The 21224-nt window shown below is 51.3% G+C and overlaps 1 protein-coding gene across 2 annotated transcripts; it reads right to left on the bottom strand.

The window, feature by feature from the left end:
- Positions 1–6707: 6707 nt before the first annotated feature.
- LOC309636514 (tumor necrosis factor receptor superfamily member 10B-like) lies at positions 6708–19556 on the bottom strand. 2 transcript variants are annotated; one of them, XM_082409691.1, is made up of 10 exons: positions 19404–19556; positions 18222–18309; positions 17206–17334; positions 15821–15938; positions 14261–14340; positions 9428–9526; positions 9028–9066; positions 8891–8916; positions 7744–8043; positions 6708–6993 (listed from the first exon to the last, which is right to left on the bottom strand). In XM_082409691.1, the coding sequence occupies exons 1-10, from the start codon at positions 19455–19457 to the stop codon at positions 6940–6942; spliced, it is 987 nt and encodes a 328-aa protein (XP_082265817.1). In that variant the 5' UTR covers positions 19458–19556; the 3' UTR covers positions 6708–6939. The 2 variants fall into 2 exon arrangements, with proteins under 2 accessions (XP_082265817.1, XP_082265818.1); XM_082409692.1 differs by having other exon boundaries at positions 15821–15935.
- Positions 19557–21224: the final 1668 nt, after the last annotated feature.

Raw genomic sequence — 21224 nt, 5'->3', positions numbered from 1 at the left:
TTCACGCGTTCCGTGTCGGGACAGGGGACGAGACCCGGGACCAGCCCAAGCGCGGGGCACCGGGCGGAGGCACAGTCTCGCTGCGGGGAGACTTGCATTAAAGACAGATCATCTCATGCCTGGGCGTTTAAGTTAGCACTGCACCAGATGGTGTGGCGACCAGCCCCAGCCTGGGGATCAGAGAGGGCCTCCCAGGGTCCTGGGAGGGAGGACCAGTTGGAAGGAGGCTTAGAGGAGGGGATTGGGAATGGGTGGGAAGTTCATTCCATGCAGAGGGTACTGTCCTGCAAGTGACACCAACAGAGAGCAAGCCACTGAGAAATTCAGCCTGACTGCAGGGCAGGCAGGCTGGAGCAGCCCTGGAGAGAGATGGGGCTTGGGGCAAAGGCTAGGGCTGGCGCTTCTTGAAGCATCTTGTAAGCAAAGTCAAGAATGGCAGAGACCCAGCAGGCTTGACTGGATTTGTGCTGTAGACCTCTCATTCCAGCTGCTGTGTGGCCGTGGAGCGGATTAGGGAAAGCCAGGAGGAAAGCAAGACTTGACAGGAAGCCTTTTCGATAGTCTGTAGGAGAGGAGACGGTGCCCTGGACCAGCAGGGTGAGCAGGCAGATCTGGGAGAGCCAGTGGGGGCAGCAGATGCTGGGATGGGGGTGGTGAGGGAGGTGAGGGCCGGGGATGACACCCACGTTTCTGTCCTGAGAGAGACTGGTGGTTATGGCATTTCCTTTAATAATGAACTTGAAGTTGAAGACACTTGGTGCTGGGTGGAAGAAAGCAGCTGGTCTGTGAGCATTTCCAAGGACTGATGATATTTGGGGTGAGTGAGAAAGGGGGGCAGGGTGGGGCACACACCCTGTATGGACAGGGTTGTTCCCAGAGACAGAGGCCCCGGGGGGAATAACACAAACCAGGAGAAGAGGCTTCTCTGGCGTTTAATCCCCATTCTAGAGTCCCTCAGCCCACAGATCACATCCTCGGGGCCTGTGCCTTCCTCTGTGTAAGATACCATCTCCCAAGGACATCACACTCAAGCTTGTGCACACACAGGGAATGAAAAGACACACTGCTTAGGATGGAAATTTTATTAGGTAAAGAAAGAGTATAAAAGCAAGTATTGCTAAATTGTACAACTTTCTGGCAAAAGCGTATCTTTGGCATTAAAACTTTAACAGTTTAAGCTACTTTTCTAAAGAAGTATGCTAAATGCAAAGAAAAAAATCTCATAACATTACATACTGTGTGATTCTAGTTATTTAGCATTTTGAAATGGCAAAATCATAGAAATAAAGACAAGTGAATACCAGAAGTTAATGCGGGAAGAAGGTGGATGTGGCTACACCTGAAACAAACACAACATTGTTAATCAACTGTACTTCAATATAAAATAAAAAGTTAAAAAAAAAAAAGTTGCAACATTTTTAAAAAAAAAAGGGCAACATGAGGGGTCCTTGTGATGATGGAAATTTTGGGTATATTCAGTGTGTCAGTGTCGTTATCCTGGCTTTGATATTGTACCATAATTGTGCAAAATGTTAGCATTTTAGGAAACTGGGTAAAGGGTGAGGAGATCTCTCCATATTATTTCTTACAGCTGCATGTAAATCTATGATTATCTCCAAAAGTTTATAATGATATCCATTCCTTAAAAAAATAGTTTCAGATACTTAAAAAAGGTCTCTGTGACTGTCACCATGCCCCACCCTGGCTAGTCCTGGTTTAGGAAGCTGGGGCCTGGTCACATTCCAATCTTATCCTCAGATACAAGAGCAGAGGGATAGTCTTAGGTATTTTGGGGTTTTTTTTTGTTTTAATTGAAGTATAGTTGATTTACAATTTTGTGTTAGTTTCAGGTGTACAGAAAAGTGATTCAATTATACATACATATATATATTCTTTTTCAGATTCTTTTCCATTATAGGTTATGACAGGATATTGAATATAGCTCCCTGTGCTATAGAGTAGGTCCTTGTTGTTTATCTATTTTATATATAGTGGTGTGTATCTGTTAATCCCATACTCCTAATTTATCCCTCCCCTCTTTCCCCTTTGCCAACCACAAGTTTGTTCTCTATGTCTGTGGGTCTGTTTCCATCTTGTAAATAAGTTCATTTCTATTATATTTTAGATAGCACATATAAGCGATATCATATGATATTTCTCTTTCTCTGTCTTACTTCACTCAGTATGACAATCTCTAGGTCCATTCACGTAGCTGCAAATGGCATTATTTCATTCTTTTTTATGGCTGAGTTAATACTCCATTGTATGTATACCACATCTTCTTTATCCATTCCTCTGTCGATGGACACTTAGGTTGCTTCCATGTCTTGGCTATTGTCAATAGTGCTGCTGTGAACATTGGGGTGCATGTATCTTTTGGAATTAGAGTTTTCTCCAGTTGTATGCCCAGGAATGGGATTGCTGGATCATATGGTAACTCTATTTTTAGTTTCTTAAGGAACCTCCATACTATTCTCCATAGTGGCTGCATCAATTTACATTCTCACCAACAGTGTAAGGGGGTTTCCTTTTATCTACATCCTCTCAAGCATTTGTTATTTGTAGACTTTTTGATGATGGCCATTCTGACCGGTGGGAGGTGATAACGTCGTTGTAGTTCTGATTTACATTTCTCTGATAATTAGTGATGTTGAGCATCTTTCCCTGTGCCTATTGGCCATCTGTATTCTTTGGAGAAATGTCTATTTAGGTCTTCTGCCCATTTTTTGTTTTGTTTTGTGTTTTCTTCTGCCTATTTTTTAAAATTTAATTTATTTTTTATATTGGAGTATAGTTGATATACAATGCTGTGTCCGTTTCAGGTATACAGCTAAGTGATGCAGTTATACATGTAAGCATTCTTTTCCAGATTCTTTTCCCATATAGGTTATCACAGAATACTGAGCAGAACCTTCTGCACATTTTTGATAGGGATAGTCTGGTCCCAGTGCCAGGTATGGACCAGTGTCTCTGACTGCTCAGAGTGGCCCGCGGGTTGCCTGTCGTCGACTTCCTCGTGCCTATCCGTGGAACACCTGCTCGATGCCACGCCCTGTCCTAGGTCATGCAGACATCACAGTGACTCTGAGATCAAGTGTGATGTCACATGCAGACATCACAGTGACTCTGAGATCAAGTGTGATGTCACATGCAGACATCACAGTGACTCTGGAGATTTGAACCAGGAGGTGATGGGGGAGGTGGTGAGAAGTGGACAGACTGGGGGATACACTTTGTAGAATCAAAATGATGAGCTCAGATTAGAAATGGGACCAATAGTTTCTCCCCTTTCTACTCCTGTCCTAGGTCATGCAGACATCACAGTGACTCTGAGATCAAGGAGTTGGTGGGGGCAGAAAGACAACCACCAAACTCTCCTGGCCGCAGAGCCTGGGGAGAGGCTCCGAGGAACGTGAGCCCACCCAGTGCAATCAGCAGTCCCCTGGGATCCCATCTCTGCCACACTGGCCACAGGCAGTGCCCCTGACAGAGAAGCACCTTTGCTTGTGGGCAGAGCTGATGTCCCCATTGGAAGTTTATACAGAATCCTTTTGGATAAGGACTGCAGTTCCATCTGGGATTCATGAAGTTTCTGATGGGATCAGAACTGGAAAAGCAGCTCAGATCCTACCCATCCAGGACACTGCGTAAAATAACAGCCCTGTGTCAAAAAAAGAGTTTATTGGGAGGTCTCTGCATGCCTACCTAAGATACCTTCTTCAACCAATTTGTTTATAATTTGCAAACATATATGTAGCTCCATGTTATGGAGGGCAGCCATGAGTTTAAATACAGAAATGTCCCTCCCTAGCCCATTCCTCCGCCTGAGGAGCTCTTCCAAATTTCCTGGATGTTGCGGTTCCCATATCTCGTCATTTTCTTCAAGTCCAGTAAACCCCATAACATCTTCCAGTTACTTTCTGGAACCTCATGTCTGAATTCACAATAGATCTTATTGATGGCTGAAAAAAATAAAAGCAAAAAGGGAGAGTTCGTTTACATTCCTGGAAGGCCCCGTGGAGCATCCTCTGTAACTCGGCTCCCGGGAGCGTGGTCCTAGAGGTGTTTCCACCTGCCCTGAGGGCTGGGCACCAGGCAGCACGCCACGGCCCACGACCTGGGAAGCCCTGTGACAGCCTAGATGATCCCACAGAAGGGACCAGGCCCAGGGGCCAGGAGGCCAAGGTCTGGCCACGACCTGCTGTGTCTCTTGACACGTCTGTTGCTCATTCATTACTGGAGCCAATGAACCTGGGAGAAGGAACCAAGGAACCCCAGGCAAGTCAGAAGCCCTGTGGATAAAGCATCTGCTGACGTCCGCCCTGCCCTGCCCCTCTCACACGCCACCCAGCCACGGGCTGTGAGGTGCTCAGGACGGGTAGGCCTCCTGGCATCAGTGGGGGGAACCAGGTTAGGCCTTGAGACCTGGGGCAAGTTTTGTAGCCTCTCTGAGCTTCGGATTGTCGTGTTTTAAATCTGTAAGATGGGGCAGTCTCCCAGAGCTGTTAGAATAAGATTATAAAAAGCACCTGGCACGCAGCACGTGCTCGATAAATCTTGACTTTTGTGCCGCTAAACCCACAGCATCCCAGCCATGGGGACCCACTGATCTAGGGTTAGATAAGTATTCCTATCACCCACTCATACTTTCTCTTAAAAACAGGAATGTATAATAAAATAAAAACAACATCCAATCCGTCTTTATGAACCCCACAAAACTTATATCTGACAAATGTCTGTTTCTCTACTGTCACTGGTGAATGTGAAAAAGTGGATCTCAAGTCCACAGGAAAGTTCCCTAAGCTTCGGGTAGGCAGGTGGTCCCCCGTCTCGAAAATAAAGACATTAGGCCTTAGCCTTCATGTCAAAGAAGGAAGACTTTTAAAAAATATATGTTTATTTATTTGGCCGCACTGGGTCTTAGTTGCGGCACACGGGATCTTTGTTGCAGCATGCGAGATCTTTAGTTGTGGCATGTGGGATCTACTTCCCCAGTAAGGGATCGAACCCAGGCCCCCTGCATCGGGAGCATGGAGTCTTAGCCACTGGACCACCAGGGAAGTCCCAACTAGGAAGATTTAGCCTAAACAAATAAACGAGAAGATTTGTTAACAAAAATAACAAAAAAAAGGTTAACAAATAAAAAAAGAAAATGAAGAATTTAGACTACTTACCATCACAGGAAACGTCCTTCAAAAAATACTTTTGTTCACATTCCTGCAGAGAGAAGAGAATAAAATGGGTCCAGGAGCAGAAACCTGTGCGGCCTCTTAGAGGAATTCTACTGAAATAGAACCAGAACCTGGTTTCTTGCGGGAGCCGTGGGTGGGGGCCGGTGGGCCTCTATGAACATGAGAAGACCCCTGAGTCAGCCCGTGGGGAGTCCCCCCCCCATCCCCCCCATGGGTAGCAGGGAGCTCACAGCCCAGCGTGTCCTCTGGGTCACACTCCCCCAGGACACGGCCTGGGCGTGCGGGCGACACCGTGCTGTCACGGCTGCCCCTGCTTGGGCGGGCGGGGGTCCCTGCTGCTCTGCATGTGCTCCTGACTCTTCCCAGACCCCGGCCCTGCTCCTTCTCCCCTGGGGGGTGCGGGTAACAGCTGAACGATGTCACCTGGCGGTGACCTGCTCTCTGGATAAGACAATGGAGAGGACACAGGTCTACAGATATGCACTGTGGACAAATATTAGTGACTTATCCGCACAGCCTCCTAGTTCAGGGAAATCCGAGCATGGACAGGACACCAGACAGATGAAAGCTGACCACCCGTCTGAAGGAGCTGCCACGAGCACGGGGTTCTCCCTGGATGAGGCCAGGCGTTCCTCAAGATGCCGGGGCCTGAGGCCAGGAGCTTGACCACGTGGTTCAAATCTCAGCTCTGCCTCCGCCCACGGCCGGCAAGGACTCACCGCTCCGTCCCATGGCTGGTAAAAAGGGTACGAACAGCTGCCCTGTTACAGCACAGCCCCGGAGGGACACCCAGGGACCAGCACGTCACCCTGACCTGACCCTCGGCAGGGGCACCAACTTCTGCATTTTATTCGTCTCGGGAGCCCTGGAGAATCCGACAAAAGTCACAGGCCGGCTCCCTGAAGTGATGCATAAGGGCGCACGACCCATGGAACCTACAGTCTCCGGACTTCTCAAGCCCCGTGGCTGTGCAAGGGTGGCCCAGGGGTCCACGATCTCCTCCCAGTCTCCCCTTTCTTCAACCCCTGACCTTGCCCTGCCTTAGGGTTCCTCATCACTCAGCAACCCTGGCCCTCCCCCCGGGGCCACTTAGTGGGTGTCTGATCATTCGTCAAACCCCATTCAGGTGTCACCCACTCGGGAAAGCCCCCAGCAGCCCCACAGCGGAGGATGGGAACCGTCGCTTCCTGCTGTGCACGGCTGGACACGGCCCACCCGGGGACCATCCCACCCATCTCAGGATCCATCCCACACCCTGCCCTTGCAGCCCCGTGTTCTCCAGATGCCAAGCCCGGCACCCAGGAGGTGCCTGGCCCAGCTCTGCTGACAGCGCAGGAGGCGGCAGGGTCCAGCACCAGCGGGCTGTGCCTCCTCGGTCCTGCTGTTTCCCAGCCCCGGGGCCCAGCGAGGACACACGCTGAGCCTCTGCCCCCCCTTGGTGCCATGGTCCCCTTGTTACCGAGCCCAAGCTCGTGCTGCTCACCGCACACAGGCCAATAAGTCAGAGACGAGGTGTTGAGACAAGGAATACGACTTTATTCGGAAAGCCGGCAGACCGAGAAGATGGCAGACTTATGTCTCAAAATAACCACCTTATCAGGGTCTGGATTCCAGTTTCTTTTATAGAATCAGACAGGGAAGTAAAGTAAAAAGGCAGAATAGAGAGGGAGAGGCAGTGGGGAAGTAAAGAGGACCATCAGTCTTGCAAATCATCTCCTGGAATGACCATCCTTGAGGAGGGGATGCATTAATTTCTTCTTTCTTGCAGCCATTCACAGGTGGGCAGGGTCAGATTGTCTTCCTGTGAGATGAACAGAGGCACTTTAGTTTAACTTTCAGGCAGAGGGGCAGGGTTCCCTGAGGCAGGCCATTATGTATGATTATAGTAACAAAAGCAATGAAAAGCAAAGGCTAAAGTCAAAGAAACAGATCCAACATGGAGTCAGAATTGGCTCTTCCCTGTTACACCCTCAGACAGCAGGTAGGGTTGGGGAAGGTTATGGGTTGAACTGTGTCCCCGCAAAGGTTCTGAAGTCCTCCCAGTACCTGTGACCGTGACCGTATTTGGAAACAGCGTTGTTGCTCACGATAAAGTTAAGATGAGGTCACTAGGGTGGCCTCTAATCCAATATGACTGGGGTCCTTATAAAAAGGGGAAATTTGGAGAGCGACTCACACACAGGGAGAAGGCCACGTGAAGATGAAGGCAGAGATGGGGGGATGCTTCTCCAAGCCAAGGAACCTCACAGATTGCCGGAAACCACCAGAAGCTGGGAGAGGCCTGGACCAGATTCTCCCTCAGAGCCCTCGGCGGGAAGTGACCCTGCCGACACCTTGATCTCCGACTTCCAGCCTCCAGAACCATGAGACAATAAAAGTCTGATGTTTAAACACCCCCCTCCCTGCCTCTGGGCTGTGGGACTTTGTTATATCAGCCTCAGGAAACTCAGACAAGAACTCCGCAAGAGCACCACACAGAGCCCTGCACGCAGCAAGCGCTCAGCGAGCAGGGCCTTGGTCATCATTCAGACCCTCCCAACGGTCCACTTACCTGCTCCAGGCTGTGGAGGGAAGGGGATACCTCTGCTTGGCCTGGGGGCCTGGGGGCCTCGGGAGCTTGAGTCTGTTGTAGTGTCTGCTCTGGGGCTGCTGGACTTCCTCCGGCCCCCAGCCCCTGTAGCTCAAAGATTTCCCCAGCGTCCTTGGAGGGCCCCAGGCGGGTCCTGGCCTCGGGCGCCAGGGCTGAGTCCTCCACCTCCGACAGCGGCCTGGTCTCCACACCAGGGGCTGGTTGGCCCCTCTCAAGGTCAATGGGCATCTGCATCTCCTTGGGCTGGCTGCTTCTAGGTGACTAAGGAACAAAGTCATTTCTTCTGGTGACAGGAGCCTGCAGGACAGGCCCTTCCCAAGCCACTTTTAGGGAAAGAAATGCCAACTGTCTGATAGGTAAGCAAGGCCTGTGCAATTTTAGAGAGGAACACTGCACGGGGTCAGGTCCCTGCTCTGCCACCGACTCCTTGGGGGATCCCAAGAGAAGCCTGTGGTGGGTTGAATGGTGGGCACCCAAGGATATATCCACATCCTAATCCCTAGTACTTGTGAATGGGACCTATTTAGAAATAGGGTCTCTTCAGCCGAGGTCATACTGGATAAAAGTGGGACCGGTATCCTATGACTAGTGCCCTTAAAAGGAGAGAGATTCAGAGACACACGGGGAGAGGCTGTGTGAAGACAGCAGAAACTGGAGTGACGCGCCCATAAGCCAAAGAGCGCCAAGCAAGTCCAGCCCCAACCAGGGGAAGCAAGGAAAGACCCGCCCCTAGAGCCCCAAGGGGACCAAACCCGCCAACCCCTTGATTTCGGATCTCTGGCCTCCAGAACTGTGGGACAGTAAGCTCCTAATGTTTTAAGCCCCCCGTCTACGGGGATCTGTCTCAGCAGCCCTGGGATATGATTATAGTAACAAAAAGAAAAGAACAACCTTTTCTTTTTGAACAAAAGAAACAAAAGAAAGCCTTTTGTCCCCTGTGCCTCAGCAGAATTTAAGTCTTCCAGCACACATGTTCCAGGGCTCTGCTAAGGTGGGCGCAGACACCACTGCACAGGCTAAGTGTGGACGCAGTGGGGAAGGCCTGGGGCTGCCCCCCACCCCTCCACCTCCTGGGGCTTCCCTGGACAAATCCCAGGGTGATACTTACAGGGCTGCCTGGCTCCTTTGGATTTTCTGCAAATCAAAAAGAAGAGAGAGAACTGAAAACAATTGATATTAACTATTACAGCGACCTCTGTGGGGAGAGGAAATGCCTTGAATTCAAGGTCAAGAAAGTGGACTTACGTTTCACAAAACCGACAACCGACTGGAAAAACCACGCAGCTGGGAAAACACAGGAGGGGCACTTACTTGGTAAGCTTCCCTAGCACCCAGGGACCGCCTCCTCCAAGACCCTCTGGCTGGAGCTGCACCCGTGTCTCCTGGCTTCCCGGCCCCCGGCACCCTGGACACCCGTCCCCAGCAGCCGCCTGCGATTCTGGTCTCAAGCCCTGCACGTCGGGGAGCACGCAGCAGGCGGCTCCGAGCTCAGACACACGCGGGGCCCCCCGAGATGGAAAGCGAACAGAGCTGTGTTCAAACGAGAGGCTCCCGTCAGGAACCACTGACCCCAGGCCCCCGTTTCTGAGCTCCTGACGCTCTTGCTGACCCGGTTTCCTCAAGGATCAACGTGACTCTGATTTACCTCTTCTTCTATAGTGGCGAAAGGTGGCGGTGATGATGGCCATGGCGATGGAAGGGACCACAGCTGCAGCAAGGAGGATCCACAACCACTTTAGGTTTCCTGCAAGGAGGCAAAACGGAGAATGCTGTCGCAGGGTCAGGCACGCTCACCTCATCCAAGTGACGTGCTGCTCTCGGGCGTGGTGGCAGCACCGCCGTTCTCCAGGCCCCGAAGTGCTCTCTCGATGACTGTCGCCACGAACCTCCCCAGCAGAAGGCACGACAGGCTCAGACAGGACCTGGGCTCAGAGGCCCTGGGCTGTTGCTCACGTCCTTGGAAGCAGCAGGAGGTCTGACCTGCCAGCAGAGCAGCAAGAGGCCCTGGCATCCTGGGATGGGGCTCAGGTGTGAGTGGTCGCAGCTGCAGGATTTACTCCTGGGTCAGCAGCAGGCAGAGCCCGGAGGAGGCTGGGAGGAGGGAGTGGATGGCCAGTCCTCATGGCAGTAGGGCCGGGCCACGCTGGCCCAAGGGACAGGGCAGGGTCCACCCTGGGGAGACCTCTGGCGTGACCACTGGGGTGTCTCCGTCTCACCCGGCTAAGCTCCCAGCGCCGACAGGAGCCGTGGACGCACAGACACGGGGGGTGGGGCGGGCCCATCAGAGCCATGGACGCTCGGCCATCCTGATGCAATCTGTCACCAAGGACAGAGGAGGAAGGAGCGAGTCTTTCATGTGGTGCCACTGTCCTGCTTAAAGGCTCTTCTTTATTCTCTGATCAGGCCCTTCCTCATTCTGCCTTCTGTTCTGGTGTTATAATAGCCTTCAAAAGTGTTTGTGGGTTATAGAGGGAACCTACCTCAACATAATAAAGGCCATATACGAGAAACCCACAGCAAACATCATACTCAATGCTGAGAAGCTGAAAGCACTTCCTCTAAGATCAGGAACAAGACAAGGATGTCCACTCTCACCACTATTACTCAACATAGTCTTGGAAGTCCTCACCACGGCAATCAGAGAAGAAAAAGAAATAAAAGGAATAAAAACTGGAAAAGAAGAAATAAAACTGTCACTGTTTGCAGATGACATGATACTATACATAGAAAACCCTAAAGATGCCACCAGAAAACTACTCGAGCTCATCAATGAATTTGGTAAAGTTGCAGGATACAAAATAAATATACCGAAATCTCTTGCATTCCTATACACCAACAATGAAAGATCAGAAAGAGAAATCAAGGAAACAATCCCATTTACCATCACATCTAAAAGAATAAAGTACCTAGGAATAAGGAGGCAAAAGACCTGTATTCAGAAAACTATAAGATGCTGATGAAAGAAATCAAAGACGGCACAAACAGATGGACAGATATACCATGTTCTTGGATTGGAAGAATCAATATTGTGAAAATGATTATACTACCCAAAGCAATCTACAGATTCAATGCAATCCCTATCGAATTACCAGTGGCATTTTTCACAGAACTAGAAGAAAAATTTTTACAATGTATATGGAAACACGAAAGACCCCGAATAGCCAAAGTAATCTTGAGAAAGAAAAATGGAGCTGGAGGAATCAGGCTTCCTGACTTCAGACTATACCACAAAACTACAGTAATCAAGACAGTACGGTACTGGCACAAAAACAGAATTATAGATCAATGGAACAGGATTGAAAGTGCAGAGAAAAACCCACGCATCTATGGTCACCTAATCTATGGCAAAGGAATCAAGAATATACAATGGAGAAAAGATAGCCTCTTCAGTAAGTGGTGCTGGGAAAACTGGACAGCTACACGTAAAAGAATGAGAGTAGAAAACTCTCTAACACCATACACAAAAATAAACTCAAAATGGATTAAAGACCTAAATGTAAGGCCAGATACTATAAAACCCTTAGAGGAAAACACAGGCAGAACACTCTTTGACATACATCACAGTAAGATCTTTTCTGAGCCACCTCCTACAGTAATGAAAATAAAAACAAAAATAAACAAATGGGACCTAATTAAACTGAAAAGCTTTTGCCCAGCAAAGGAAACCATAAACAAAACACAAAGACAACCCTCAGAATGGGAGAAAATATTTGCAGACGAAGCAACTGCCAAGGGATTAATCTCCAAAATATACAAATAGTTCATGCAGCTCAATATCAAAAAACTAACAACCCAATCGAAAAATGGGCAGAAGATCTAAATAGACATTTCTCCAAAGAAGACATACAGGTGGCTAAAAAGCATATGAAAAGATGCTCAACATCACTAATTATTAGAGAAATGCAAATCAGAACTACAATGAGCTATCACCTCATACCGGTCAGAATGGCCATCATCAAAAAAATCTACAAACAATAAGTGCTGGAGAGGGTGTGCAGAAAAGGGAACCCTCCTACACTGTTGGTGGGAACGTAAACTGGTACAGCCATATTGGAGAACAGTATGGAGGTTCCTTAAAAAACTAAAAATAGAACTACCATACGATCCAGCAATCTCATTCCTGGGCATATATCTGAAGAAAACCATAATTCAAAAAGATACATGCACCCCAGTGTTCGCTGCAGCACTATTTACAATAGCCAGGACATGGAAACAACCTAAATGTCCATCAACAGATGAATGGGTAAAGAAGATGTGGTATATATACAATGGAATATTACTCAGCCATAAAAGAGAATGAAATAATGCAACTTGCAGCAACATGGATGGATTTAGAGATTGTCATACTGAGTGAAGTAAGTCAGACAGAGAAAGACAAATATCATATGATATCACTCATATGTGGAATCTATAAAAAGGGTACAAATGAACTTATGTACAAAACAGAAACAGAGTTACAGATGCAGAAATCAAACTTATGGTTACCAGGGGTAAGGGGGGTAGGGATAAACTGGAAGACTGGGATTGACACATACACACTACTATATATAAAATAGATAACTAATAAGGACCTACTGTATAGCACAGGGAACTCTACTCAATACTCTGTAATGCCCTATATGGGAAAAGAATCTAAAAAAGAGTGGATATATGTATACGTATAACTGATTCACTCTGCTGTACACCTGAAACTAACACATTGTAAACCAACTGTACTCCAGTAAAAATTTAAAGAAAAAAGGTCCTTGCCTGTTATTTAAAACAGAAGAAAACTGACAAGCTGATTTTTAAATCTCAGTGGATGTGCTGAGTCCAAGGGTGGCCTGATGACCTTGTGGAAGGAGGCAAGGGGGACTTCAGCTCCAACATCAAGGCTGGCAGGAAAGTGGCACTGGCCCCAGAACAGACAGATAGGAAGCCCAGATGGACACGGCGCTCAGTTATGACCAAGTAACACTGAGGGCGGGGGAGGGATCGTCTTCAAAACACAAAACGGGGTGGTCGATATGTGCAGTGGGAAAACATACACTGAACCTAGACCCCTACCTCACACCTCGCAAAACACCAATTCCAGGTTCATGCAGAGTGAAAAAGAGAAAGGTAAGACCACGAAGCTGCTGGCAGGTCACATAACAGAATACTCTCTCCGGGTGAGCAGAGATTTCTCACCCTGGAGAGGAAGAGCACCAACCATAGCGGAAAACAGCCACAAACTTGATCTCATTAAAATGAAGGACCGGGGCTTCCCTGGTGGCGCAGTGGTTAAGAATCCGCTTGCCAATGCAGGGGACACGGGTTCGAGCCCTGGTCCCGGAAGATCCCACATGCCGAGGAGCAGCTGGGCCCGTGAGCCACAATTACTGAGGATGCGCGTCTGGAGCCTGTGCTCCGCAACAAGAAAGGCCGCGATGGTGAGAGGCCCGCGCACCGCGATGAAGAGCGGCCCCCACTTGCCACAACTGGAGAAAGCCCTCGCACAGAAACGAAGACCCAACACAGCCATAAATAAATAAATAAATAAAATTTAAAAGAAATAAGCAAAAACATTCTTAAAAAAAAAAAAAAAAAAAAATGAAGGACCTCTGTCCACAAGAGACCCCATAAAGTGAGTAAAAAGGCACCCTCGGGGGCAGAGGTGGGTGCAGATATCCAATACAAAGGGCTTGTATCCCAAGCTTATAAATAATTACCAATGTTTATAAATAATCATCAAAAATAAGAAAATGAAAACCCCAGACAACCGAATATAAAAATGGGCAAGACATCTTCAGTGACCTGGATGGACCTAGAGATGATCACATGAAGTGAAGTAAGTCAGAGAGAGAATGACAAATACCGCATGAAATCACTTACCTGTGGAATCTAAAAATACGACACGAATGAACATGTTTAGTAAACAGAGGCAGACTCACAGACGTAGAAAACAAACTTATGGTTACCAAAGGGTAAGGGGGGATGAGGGGGGGATAAATTAGGAGTTTGGGATTAACAGATACACACTACTATATATAAAATAGACCAACAAAAAGGTCCTACTGTATAGCACAGGGAACTATATTCAGTATCCTGGGATAAACCATAATGGAAAAGAATCTGAAAAGGAATATGTGTATGTATATATATATATAAAACTGAATCACTTTGTGTACACCGGAAACTAACACAATATTGTAAATCAACTATACTTCAATAATAAAAAAAAGAATAGTGCCTGAGCCGACACGGCCCCAACATGGGGACAAGGATGGCAGAGCCACAGCTTGTCCCCAAGGATTCTATTTGTTTACTCAAGACAGGAGTGTATGAACGGTGACCCATGGGCCAAATCCCGCCCACTGCCCACTGCTATAAATAAAGTTTTATTCACACACAGCCAAGCAACAGCAGCAGAGCTGAGTTGTGACAACAGGGACCTTAGGGCCCACAGAGCCTCAACTTTTTACTTTTATGGATTTAAGAGACAGAATCAGACCCTTACCAGCCTCTGGATGAATTTTTACGGTGCAAACTGTATCCCTTGTGGCGTTGCAGGGTTGAAGGATGGTGCTGTCTTCACACCTGAGAGGAAGAATAAAGAAACCCTGCGGATTACTTCTCCCCGCCCAGGCCCGGCCCAAAGCATCCTTCTTAAAACCCACCGGTCAGGGGTTAGAGGGACCGGCCCCGCGTCCTGTGCTGCCCCACCAGGCTTCAGGCCATCAGTGTCTGGCATTTCCCGGGCTATCTGGCCCAAACTGGCTCAATGAGAATAAAGCTTGGGGATTCTCTGATATATAGGGGAGGGGCCTCCCTCTGTCTCTGTTCCCGGAGAGAGATGTGTGTGGCTATGAGGACTGGACCTGCTGTAGCCATATCTCTACCAAGAGGGAAGTCAGCCTAAAGATGAAGCTCATGGAGAAGGGGACAGGCAAGCAAGTCCAGAGAAGCCAGAGCCCTGATCAAACCAGACCTGAGGGCAGTCCTTACTTTGGACTTGTCCGGTTCCCGAGCCAACAGTTTAACATGGTCTGAGTTGTATTTAAGAGTCTACAAATGTGAGCAATTTTACAAGTGGCTTTACCACTGTAAATGTCTTCCCCAAAGCCCCCCCAAAATCTATGCCCACCCGAAACCACAGAATGCTACCTTATTTGGAAACAGGGTCTCTGCAGATGTAATCGTGTTAAGATGAGGTCATACTGGATCAGGGTGGGCCTGAATCAATGACCAGCGTCCTTACAAGAAGGCAATTGTACACAGGCAGAGAGAAGGCCACGTGAAGATGCAGACACACAAACACAAAGGGAGAAGACCACTTGGAGGCGGAAGCAGAGATTGAAGTGATGCGTCTACAAGCCAAGGAGCGCCAAGGACTGCCGGCAACATGGAAAGCTGAGGAAGCGAGGGAAATTCCTCCCTGAGAGTCTTCAGAGGGAGCACGGGCTGCTGACACCTTGATTTCGGACTTCTGGTCTCCAGAACCGTGAAAGAATACATTTCTGTTGTTTATTAAAAGCCACCCACTTGTGGTGCTTTGTTACAGCAGCCCCAGGAAACTCTTACGGTGACAGTGGGCATCCCACCCTGCCTCAGGGCGTGGTACTCCCGTCCTCTCTGCCTGTGGTTTTCCTTGCCTGGAGCTTCCTCCCTCCCTCCCTCACGGGGCCTCTGCTCTAGAGACCTGTCTCTAGCATCCCCTCTGTCCCTCACGGGCTTGTCACTGTATAGGTGTTGGGACGGTCTCCACCATGGCTGGGGGCGCCAGGCCTGCCATATGACCTGCAGGCCACAGCGGGGCTCATGATCACACCTGAAGGAAGGAATGAGCACTGACTCCAGTCCGTCACCAGGTGGAAACATCCAGGTGACTTGTCTGACTTAATTTCAGGACACCTCTATGGGGCAGGTGCTACCATTAGCCCCATTTTACACACGGGAAAACGGAGGCTCCAGGAAGGGGGCGGAAGAATAAGTGGCCCAAAGCCAAACAGGCAGTGAATGGAGGAGGGGAACCCACGCCCAGGCCTGTTTGTTCAGCTCACACACCCCAGGCCAACACCTTTTGCACCGGAAGCAGCTCTCCGTGCAGTGCTTGGAGTCGCAGTAGAAGCTGCCCTGCTTGCACTGGCATAGCCGGTCGCTGGTTGGGAAGCATTCAGTCACCACCTCCTGATCTGCTGGAGAGAAGGCCGAGGGTCAGTCACCGGGGCCTGGACTCTGTCCCGCCCACGCCGGCCACGTCCAGGTTCACAGTCAAAGCCTCAGAATCTTCACCCCCCTCCTTCCCCAGCAGGGATGGAGACGGGGACCAGCCAGACCTCATCCCCTGCATCTGGAGCGTCTGTGGAGGGGCCCGTGGGTGCCCCAGCCATCTGGGCTGGGGCACAGGGCCAACTGCTCAGGAACACCCCCAAATCATTCTGCCCATCTCGTCTGCCCCACGAAGAACAGAACAGCTCTGCTCGGTGTGGACAATGAAGGGTCTCTCCCAGCATCGCGGGGGGATTCCGCCCTTTCGCCTGTGACGGGCTCGGTCCTGGGGCCACACCCCACATTTCACATCTACGGGGCTATTTCCACGGGGCCCACTGTCCACCCCCACGTGAATATCACACTGCTGAACTGTTTCTCTGTACAGAGCCCTAGTACTTGGGGGAGCCAGTGTGCTGTCTTGTTTTCCCCCTTTAGGAAAGAAGGAAGCTGTTTTGGCAACTGTCAGCATAGCCACTTTTATAAAATCTCCTATTGGGATAGTTTACTTTTTAAAAATAAAAATTGTATCTACTTAAGGTGTATGGCATGATAAGTTGATACGTTCTGTTGGGATTTTCATTGGCAATGCACTAAATCTAAGAACCATTCCTGGGAAAACTGATACTTTGAAAACACTGAGGGAGATCCCTATCCGTCCAGTGGTCAGGACGCGGCGCTGTCACTGCTGTGGCCCAGGTTCAGTTCCTGGTCAGGAACTAAGATTCTGCAAGTTACACCGTGCGGCCCAAAAAACCCCCAACAAAACGTTGAGCCTTCTTGCTTACTCTCTTGTGGTATTTCTCTCCATATTTAGATTTCCTTAAATGTTGTTTGTTCACTTACACATTTATGCATGCTTTGCTAGATTTATTCCAAAGAATCTTGTTTGTTTGGTTTTCTTTTGCTAATGCAAGTGGTATTTTTCAATTACATTTTAAAAAACAATGTCACCGATATACAGAGATTTAGAAGAACTTCTGTATATCGTCCTTACACATAGCAACTCTGAAATCCTAATGACCTGTAGGTTGATTCTTTAGCCAATACACACAGCGTCATGATAAAAACAAGCACTTTGTGATGCCTGCTCTGGCAGCCCGATCCCCGTGTTCCTCTGTGATCATTTCCTTTGGGGAGGTTCCCACAGGGCCAGTCGATGGGGGCACGTTGCCTGGACGGCAGCCCACTCACCCTCCCGGCACTGGGAACACGGCACGCAGCTGCTCTCCTCACTGGGGTGGGCCCGGAAGGTTCCAGACTCGCACTCCCTGCAGTCTCCGATGCTGTGGTCCTGGTCTATGTATTCGCTGACGTAGTGGCCTGTGGCAGGTGGTACACGGAGGGGAGGTGGGTGTCCAGGGCTGTCCTGCTCTGCCGCAGACCCCGCCTGGTCTCTGAGGCCTCTGCATGAGGAGGTCCCAAGGCACCTGGAGGCCAGACCGCCTGCACAGTACCCACCCCTCTCCTTGGAACATTCTGGACTGATCCGAGGCCACAGGTGTCCCAGAAACCGGGGACCTGAATTGCCCCTTGGCTTTTACTGATGCCACGCAGTATGTGGATGTTGGGCAGAGGTCACGAGATTTCATGTTGGACCAACCGTGTCCCTTTCTTTCCTACATGTGGTTCACGTAGGTGTGCATGTGAATGCATGGATGTGTGTGCATAACTGTATGTAGTGTGTGTACTGGTGGGTGTGCAGGCGTGTGTGGGGAGGATACGGGCTGAGTGTCCAGGTTTTGGGCGTTTGGTCTCTGAACCAGGAGCCCGGAAGGCACACTTGCCCGGATAAAATGAGGCACGTGTGCAGGTGTGTGTGAGTGGATGATGCCCATGGTGATGGTACAGGTGTGTGGCTGGACCCTTACAAGAGGAGGCCGTGAAGGGACTTTCATTGATCACGTGGGCACACCTGAGTGTGGATGGGGTGCGGGTGGGAAGGTGGGCGTGTCCAGCCTGGGCACACATCCCCACTTCTGTCCTCCAAGCCCTGCTGAACTCACCTCACCCATCTCAAAACAAGCACACACCACTCTGTTCACACGAGAGCCCCCAAGGTGGGTGCAGAGGTGGGGCACTGGGCAGCTGCCCAGGAGAGGCCCTCCCACCCCACAGGCAGCCCCCAGCTCTGCTCAAAGGGACTGAGGCCTCCCTCCTCCCAGGCAGGGGTCTGCCCCGGAAGGCTCTGTAAGTGGTCCCAGACTCACCAGCCGGGCAGAGTTTTCTGGAGCGGCAAAGGCCGGTAACCTCATACTCGCCCGGTTTACACCGGGTCTCCCCGGTTGCCATGGTCACCTTCAATCAGAAAGAGAAGATTGGCATTATCAAAAGATGCCTCTGCTCCGGATGGAAGCAGACACGGAGACCCCTGAACAAGGAGTGGCAGTCACCCGCCAACCCGGAGCACTGCCTCCCTCGTCGGGGTGGGCTTCCTCGGGGGAGCATCTCCGTGCTGTTCCACTCGCGATACACAGCAGTATTATTTGGGGGGAATATGTTCTTTAGTTCCCAAATGCATGTGGATTTGTTGACTACTTCGATGGTGGACGCCTATTTTATTTGCATGGTCAGAACTAGACCCTTTGTGGTAGTAATCCTCTGGAATTTAGTATTTGATTTTTTCTAGTCTATAGTTAATTTTTTCACCTGTTGCATATAGACTGTGTTAAGAAAGGATATTGTCTGGGCTTCCCTGGTGGCGCAGTGGTTGAGAATCTGCCTGCCGATGCAGGGGACACGGGTTCGAGCCCTGGTCTGGGAAGATCCCACGTGCCGCGGAGCAACTGGGCCCGTGAGCCACAACTACTGAGCCTGTGCGTCTGGAGCCTGTGCTCCGCAACAAGAGAGGCCGTGATAGTGAGAGGCCCGCGCACCGCGATGAAGAGTGGCCCCTGCTCGCCGCAACTAGAGAAAGCCCTCCCACAGAAACGAAGACCCAACGCAGCCATAAATAAATAAATAAATAAAATTTAAAAAAAAAAAAGAAAGGATATTGTCTATGGGTTGGGAACGGGGATCTGAGTGTGTATGTGTATCTGAACGTGTACATCTTTGTATTATATATTTGAATGTGCACACACGTGCACACACACACACACACTCAGCCCGCCCGCAGCCCCGCCCCTCCGCAGCCCCGCCCCTCCGCATGCCCCCCCACCTCCTTCCACTGGGGCTCCCCGCGCTCAGTCACCAAGGATGTGCAGCGGGATCGGCCCCGCCTGGGCCTTTGGGTGCAGGAAACTTCCCGTTGCGACCTGCTCGGGATGGGAATCCGGATGCGGGATGTCCCGCCGCCCGCGTCATCCTTGTTCCGGACGCGCGCCCAGGCCACAGCCCCCTTACCGTTCTCAGAGTCCTCCCTCCCCGGAGACCCTCCGCCGCCGTCCCACCTGCGCCGCGAACAGCAGCAGCACCGCCAGGACAGCGCGCTCCCGGGGCACCATCGCGACGCCTCTGCGGACGAGCGGACAACTGCGGTCACACTTCCAAGCGTGACTACCCGTCGACCCCCGGGTCCCATTCGATGAGGAGTTTCTGACTTCACAGCCAATCGGAGGGGAGCTTCTGACCGCGGGGGGGACGGCCTTCCCCTCGCCCCACCCACGGGCTCCGCCTCCCAGTTGCCACGCCTCCCTGCTGGAACCGGTACTTTCCGCTTTCCCGGATTCCCGTAGGTCGGCCACGCGGAGGAGACGTCTGGGACCGGTGGTCCTGCGCGTCCCTGGCCCCCGCGCCTCCCGCCTCGGATGTCCAGGCCTTCAGCCCAGGCCGTCGCCGCTCCGGGGCCACCTATGGGCTTCGGGCTTCGGCGCCGCCGGGACGGCCATTCCCGGCCCTCCCCCCAAGTTTAACTTGTTGCCCAGTCGCTTCCGAGGGGGCGGGGGAGGGCAGGGTGTCTGCACAGATCCCGCCGCAGAGGAAAGGACGGAGCGCCTCGCTTGCCACGCCCCCCTCCCCAGCCCCTCCTGGGCGAGCACACTGCCAACCGCCGGTTCCCCCCCCGCCCTCCGCTCCTCCTGCGCCCTCGGCCCCAGATGCCCCAGGGGCTCCGACCTGGGCTCGGGTGGCCGCCGCACGCCGAGCGTCTGTCTCTGCCTCCCCGCCGCAACCACAGCATCTTTTGAGCTGCTCGCGGGAGCGACGTTGATGAGGGAGGCGGGTGAGGTGGATGAGAGGGATTCAAGGGGAGGAGACCCTTCCCTCGTGGGGAGAGCAGGATACAGCCCAGGCACATCCACAGGGGGCTTCGCGCCCCTTCATCTCCGAAACCTCCTCCGACGTCCCCCGCCCCCACCCGGAATCCCATACTCCAGGGGGCCCGCTCAGCTGCTTGAGTCCCTCAGCCCTGCCTGGGACCCAGGTCGCTTCTGCTAGGAGTTCTTCCTACTAGAGGTTGCTGGCTGTGCACCCAAGGAGGTGACAAGGTGAGGTGACTGTCACCGTGTCCCCAGGAAGTGCATCTCCTCGGCCTCTCTCTTTGCTGCTCTGGGTCTCCTAGAGGGTGAGGTGGGGCCCTAGCACAGGCCCTCCTGAGCCTCCACTCTCCTAGTCCAGCTGCAACATCCTCTTCCCGCCCAGATGCCCCGGGAGCCAAGCCAGGCACACTGTCAATGGGGCGGGGAAATGGGTGCTGAGTGGAGGTGAGGGTGGGAGGCCCAGCTCTGGACCCTACATCATTCTAGATTTAACCACCAGCATCTGGACACCCAAGAGTTGGCTGATGGACCCTGAAACCTGTCCAGGTTTTTACTGCACGGAGGTGCTGCGTGATGCCCTTGCAACCACCTCTCTGGGCATTGGTCACCTGTTCCCCTGGGACGATGCCCACCCAGCTTTCTTTTCCTTGTTATTTAGAGTAGTTCTTGGCCTACCAAGGACATAAAGAGAATTCTGGAGGAGATTCCGAGGCTGCAGGGGCCGGGGGTTGGAGGGGCTGGTGGATCGGGCTGCAGCAGGGTGGCCCCGCCTGGCTCTGAAGGGGCCAGGGTGCAAGGCAGGTGGCCCAGGGCTTCCGGTCCAGAGCAGCCTGCCTCAGTAACAAGGTGCAGAATACTTCCACCTGGAAAGCACCCACCCTCAGCAGGGAGTGACAGCCACATGGGGATCCAGAGCCAGTCTAGGGGCACTGCCCTCGATGCGGCATCCCGGGAGTCCCGTCTGCCTAGTGCAGGCGTGAGGGCTGGGATGGCAGTGCCCACCTGCCCCTTCCT

Source organism: Balaenoptera physalus (genome assembly GCF_965194825.1).
Source record: "Balaenoptera physalus genome assembly, chromosome: 10".
Taxonomy (NCBI): domain Eukaryota; kingdom Metazoa; phylum Chordata; class Mammalia; order Artiodactyla; family Balaenopteridae; genus Balaenoptera; species Balaenoptera physalus.
Note: the sequence above shows the minus strand (reverse complement) of the source record. Positions and strands in the feature narration are given on the sequence as shown.

Bases quoted from the DNA above. Each gene is read 5' to 3' on its own strand.
- LOC309636514 (XM_082409691.1), bottom strand. From the start codon at position 19,457: ATGGTGCCCCGGGAGCGCGCTGTCCTGGCGGTGCTGCTGCTGTTCGCG. The intron at 15,939-17,205 runs GTGAGTGGGCTG...CCTTCTCTCCAG, and splicing joins GTGTTCCCAGTGCCGGGAGG to CAGATCAGGAGGTGGTGACT. The intron at 8,044-8,890 runs GTAAGTATCACC...TTTGTTCCTTAG, and splicing joins CAAAGGAGCCAGGCAGCCCT to TCACCTAGAAGCAGCCAGCC.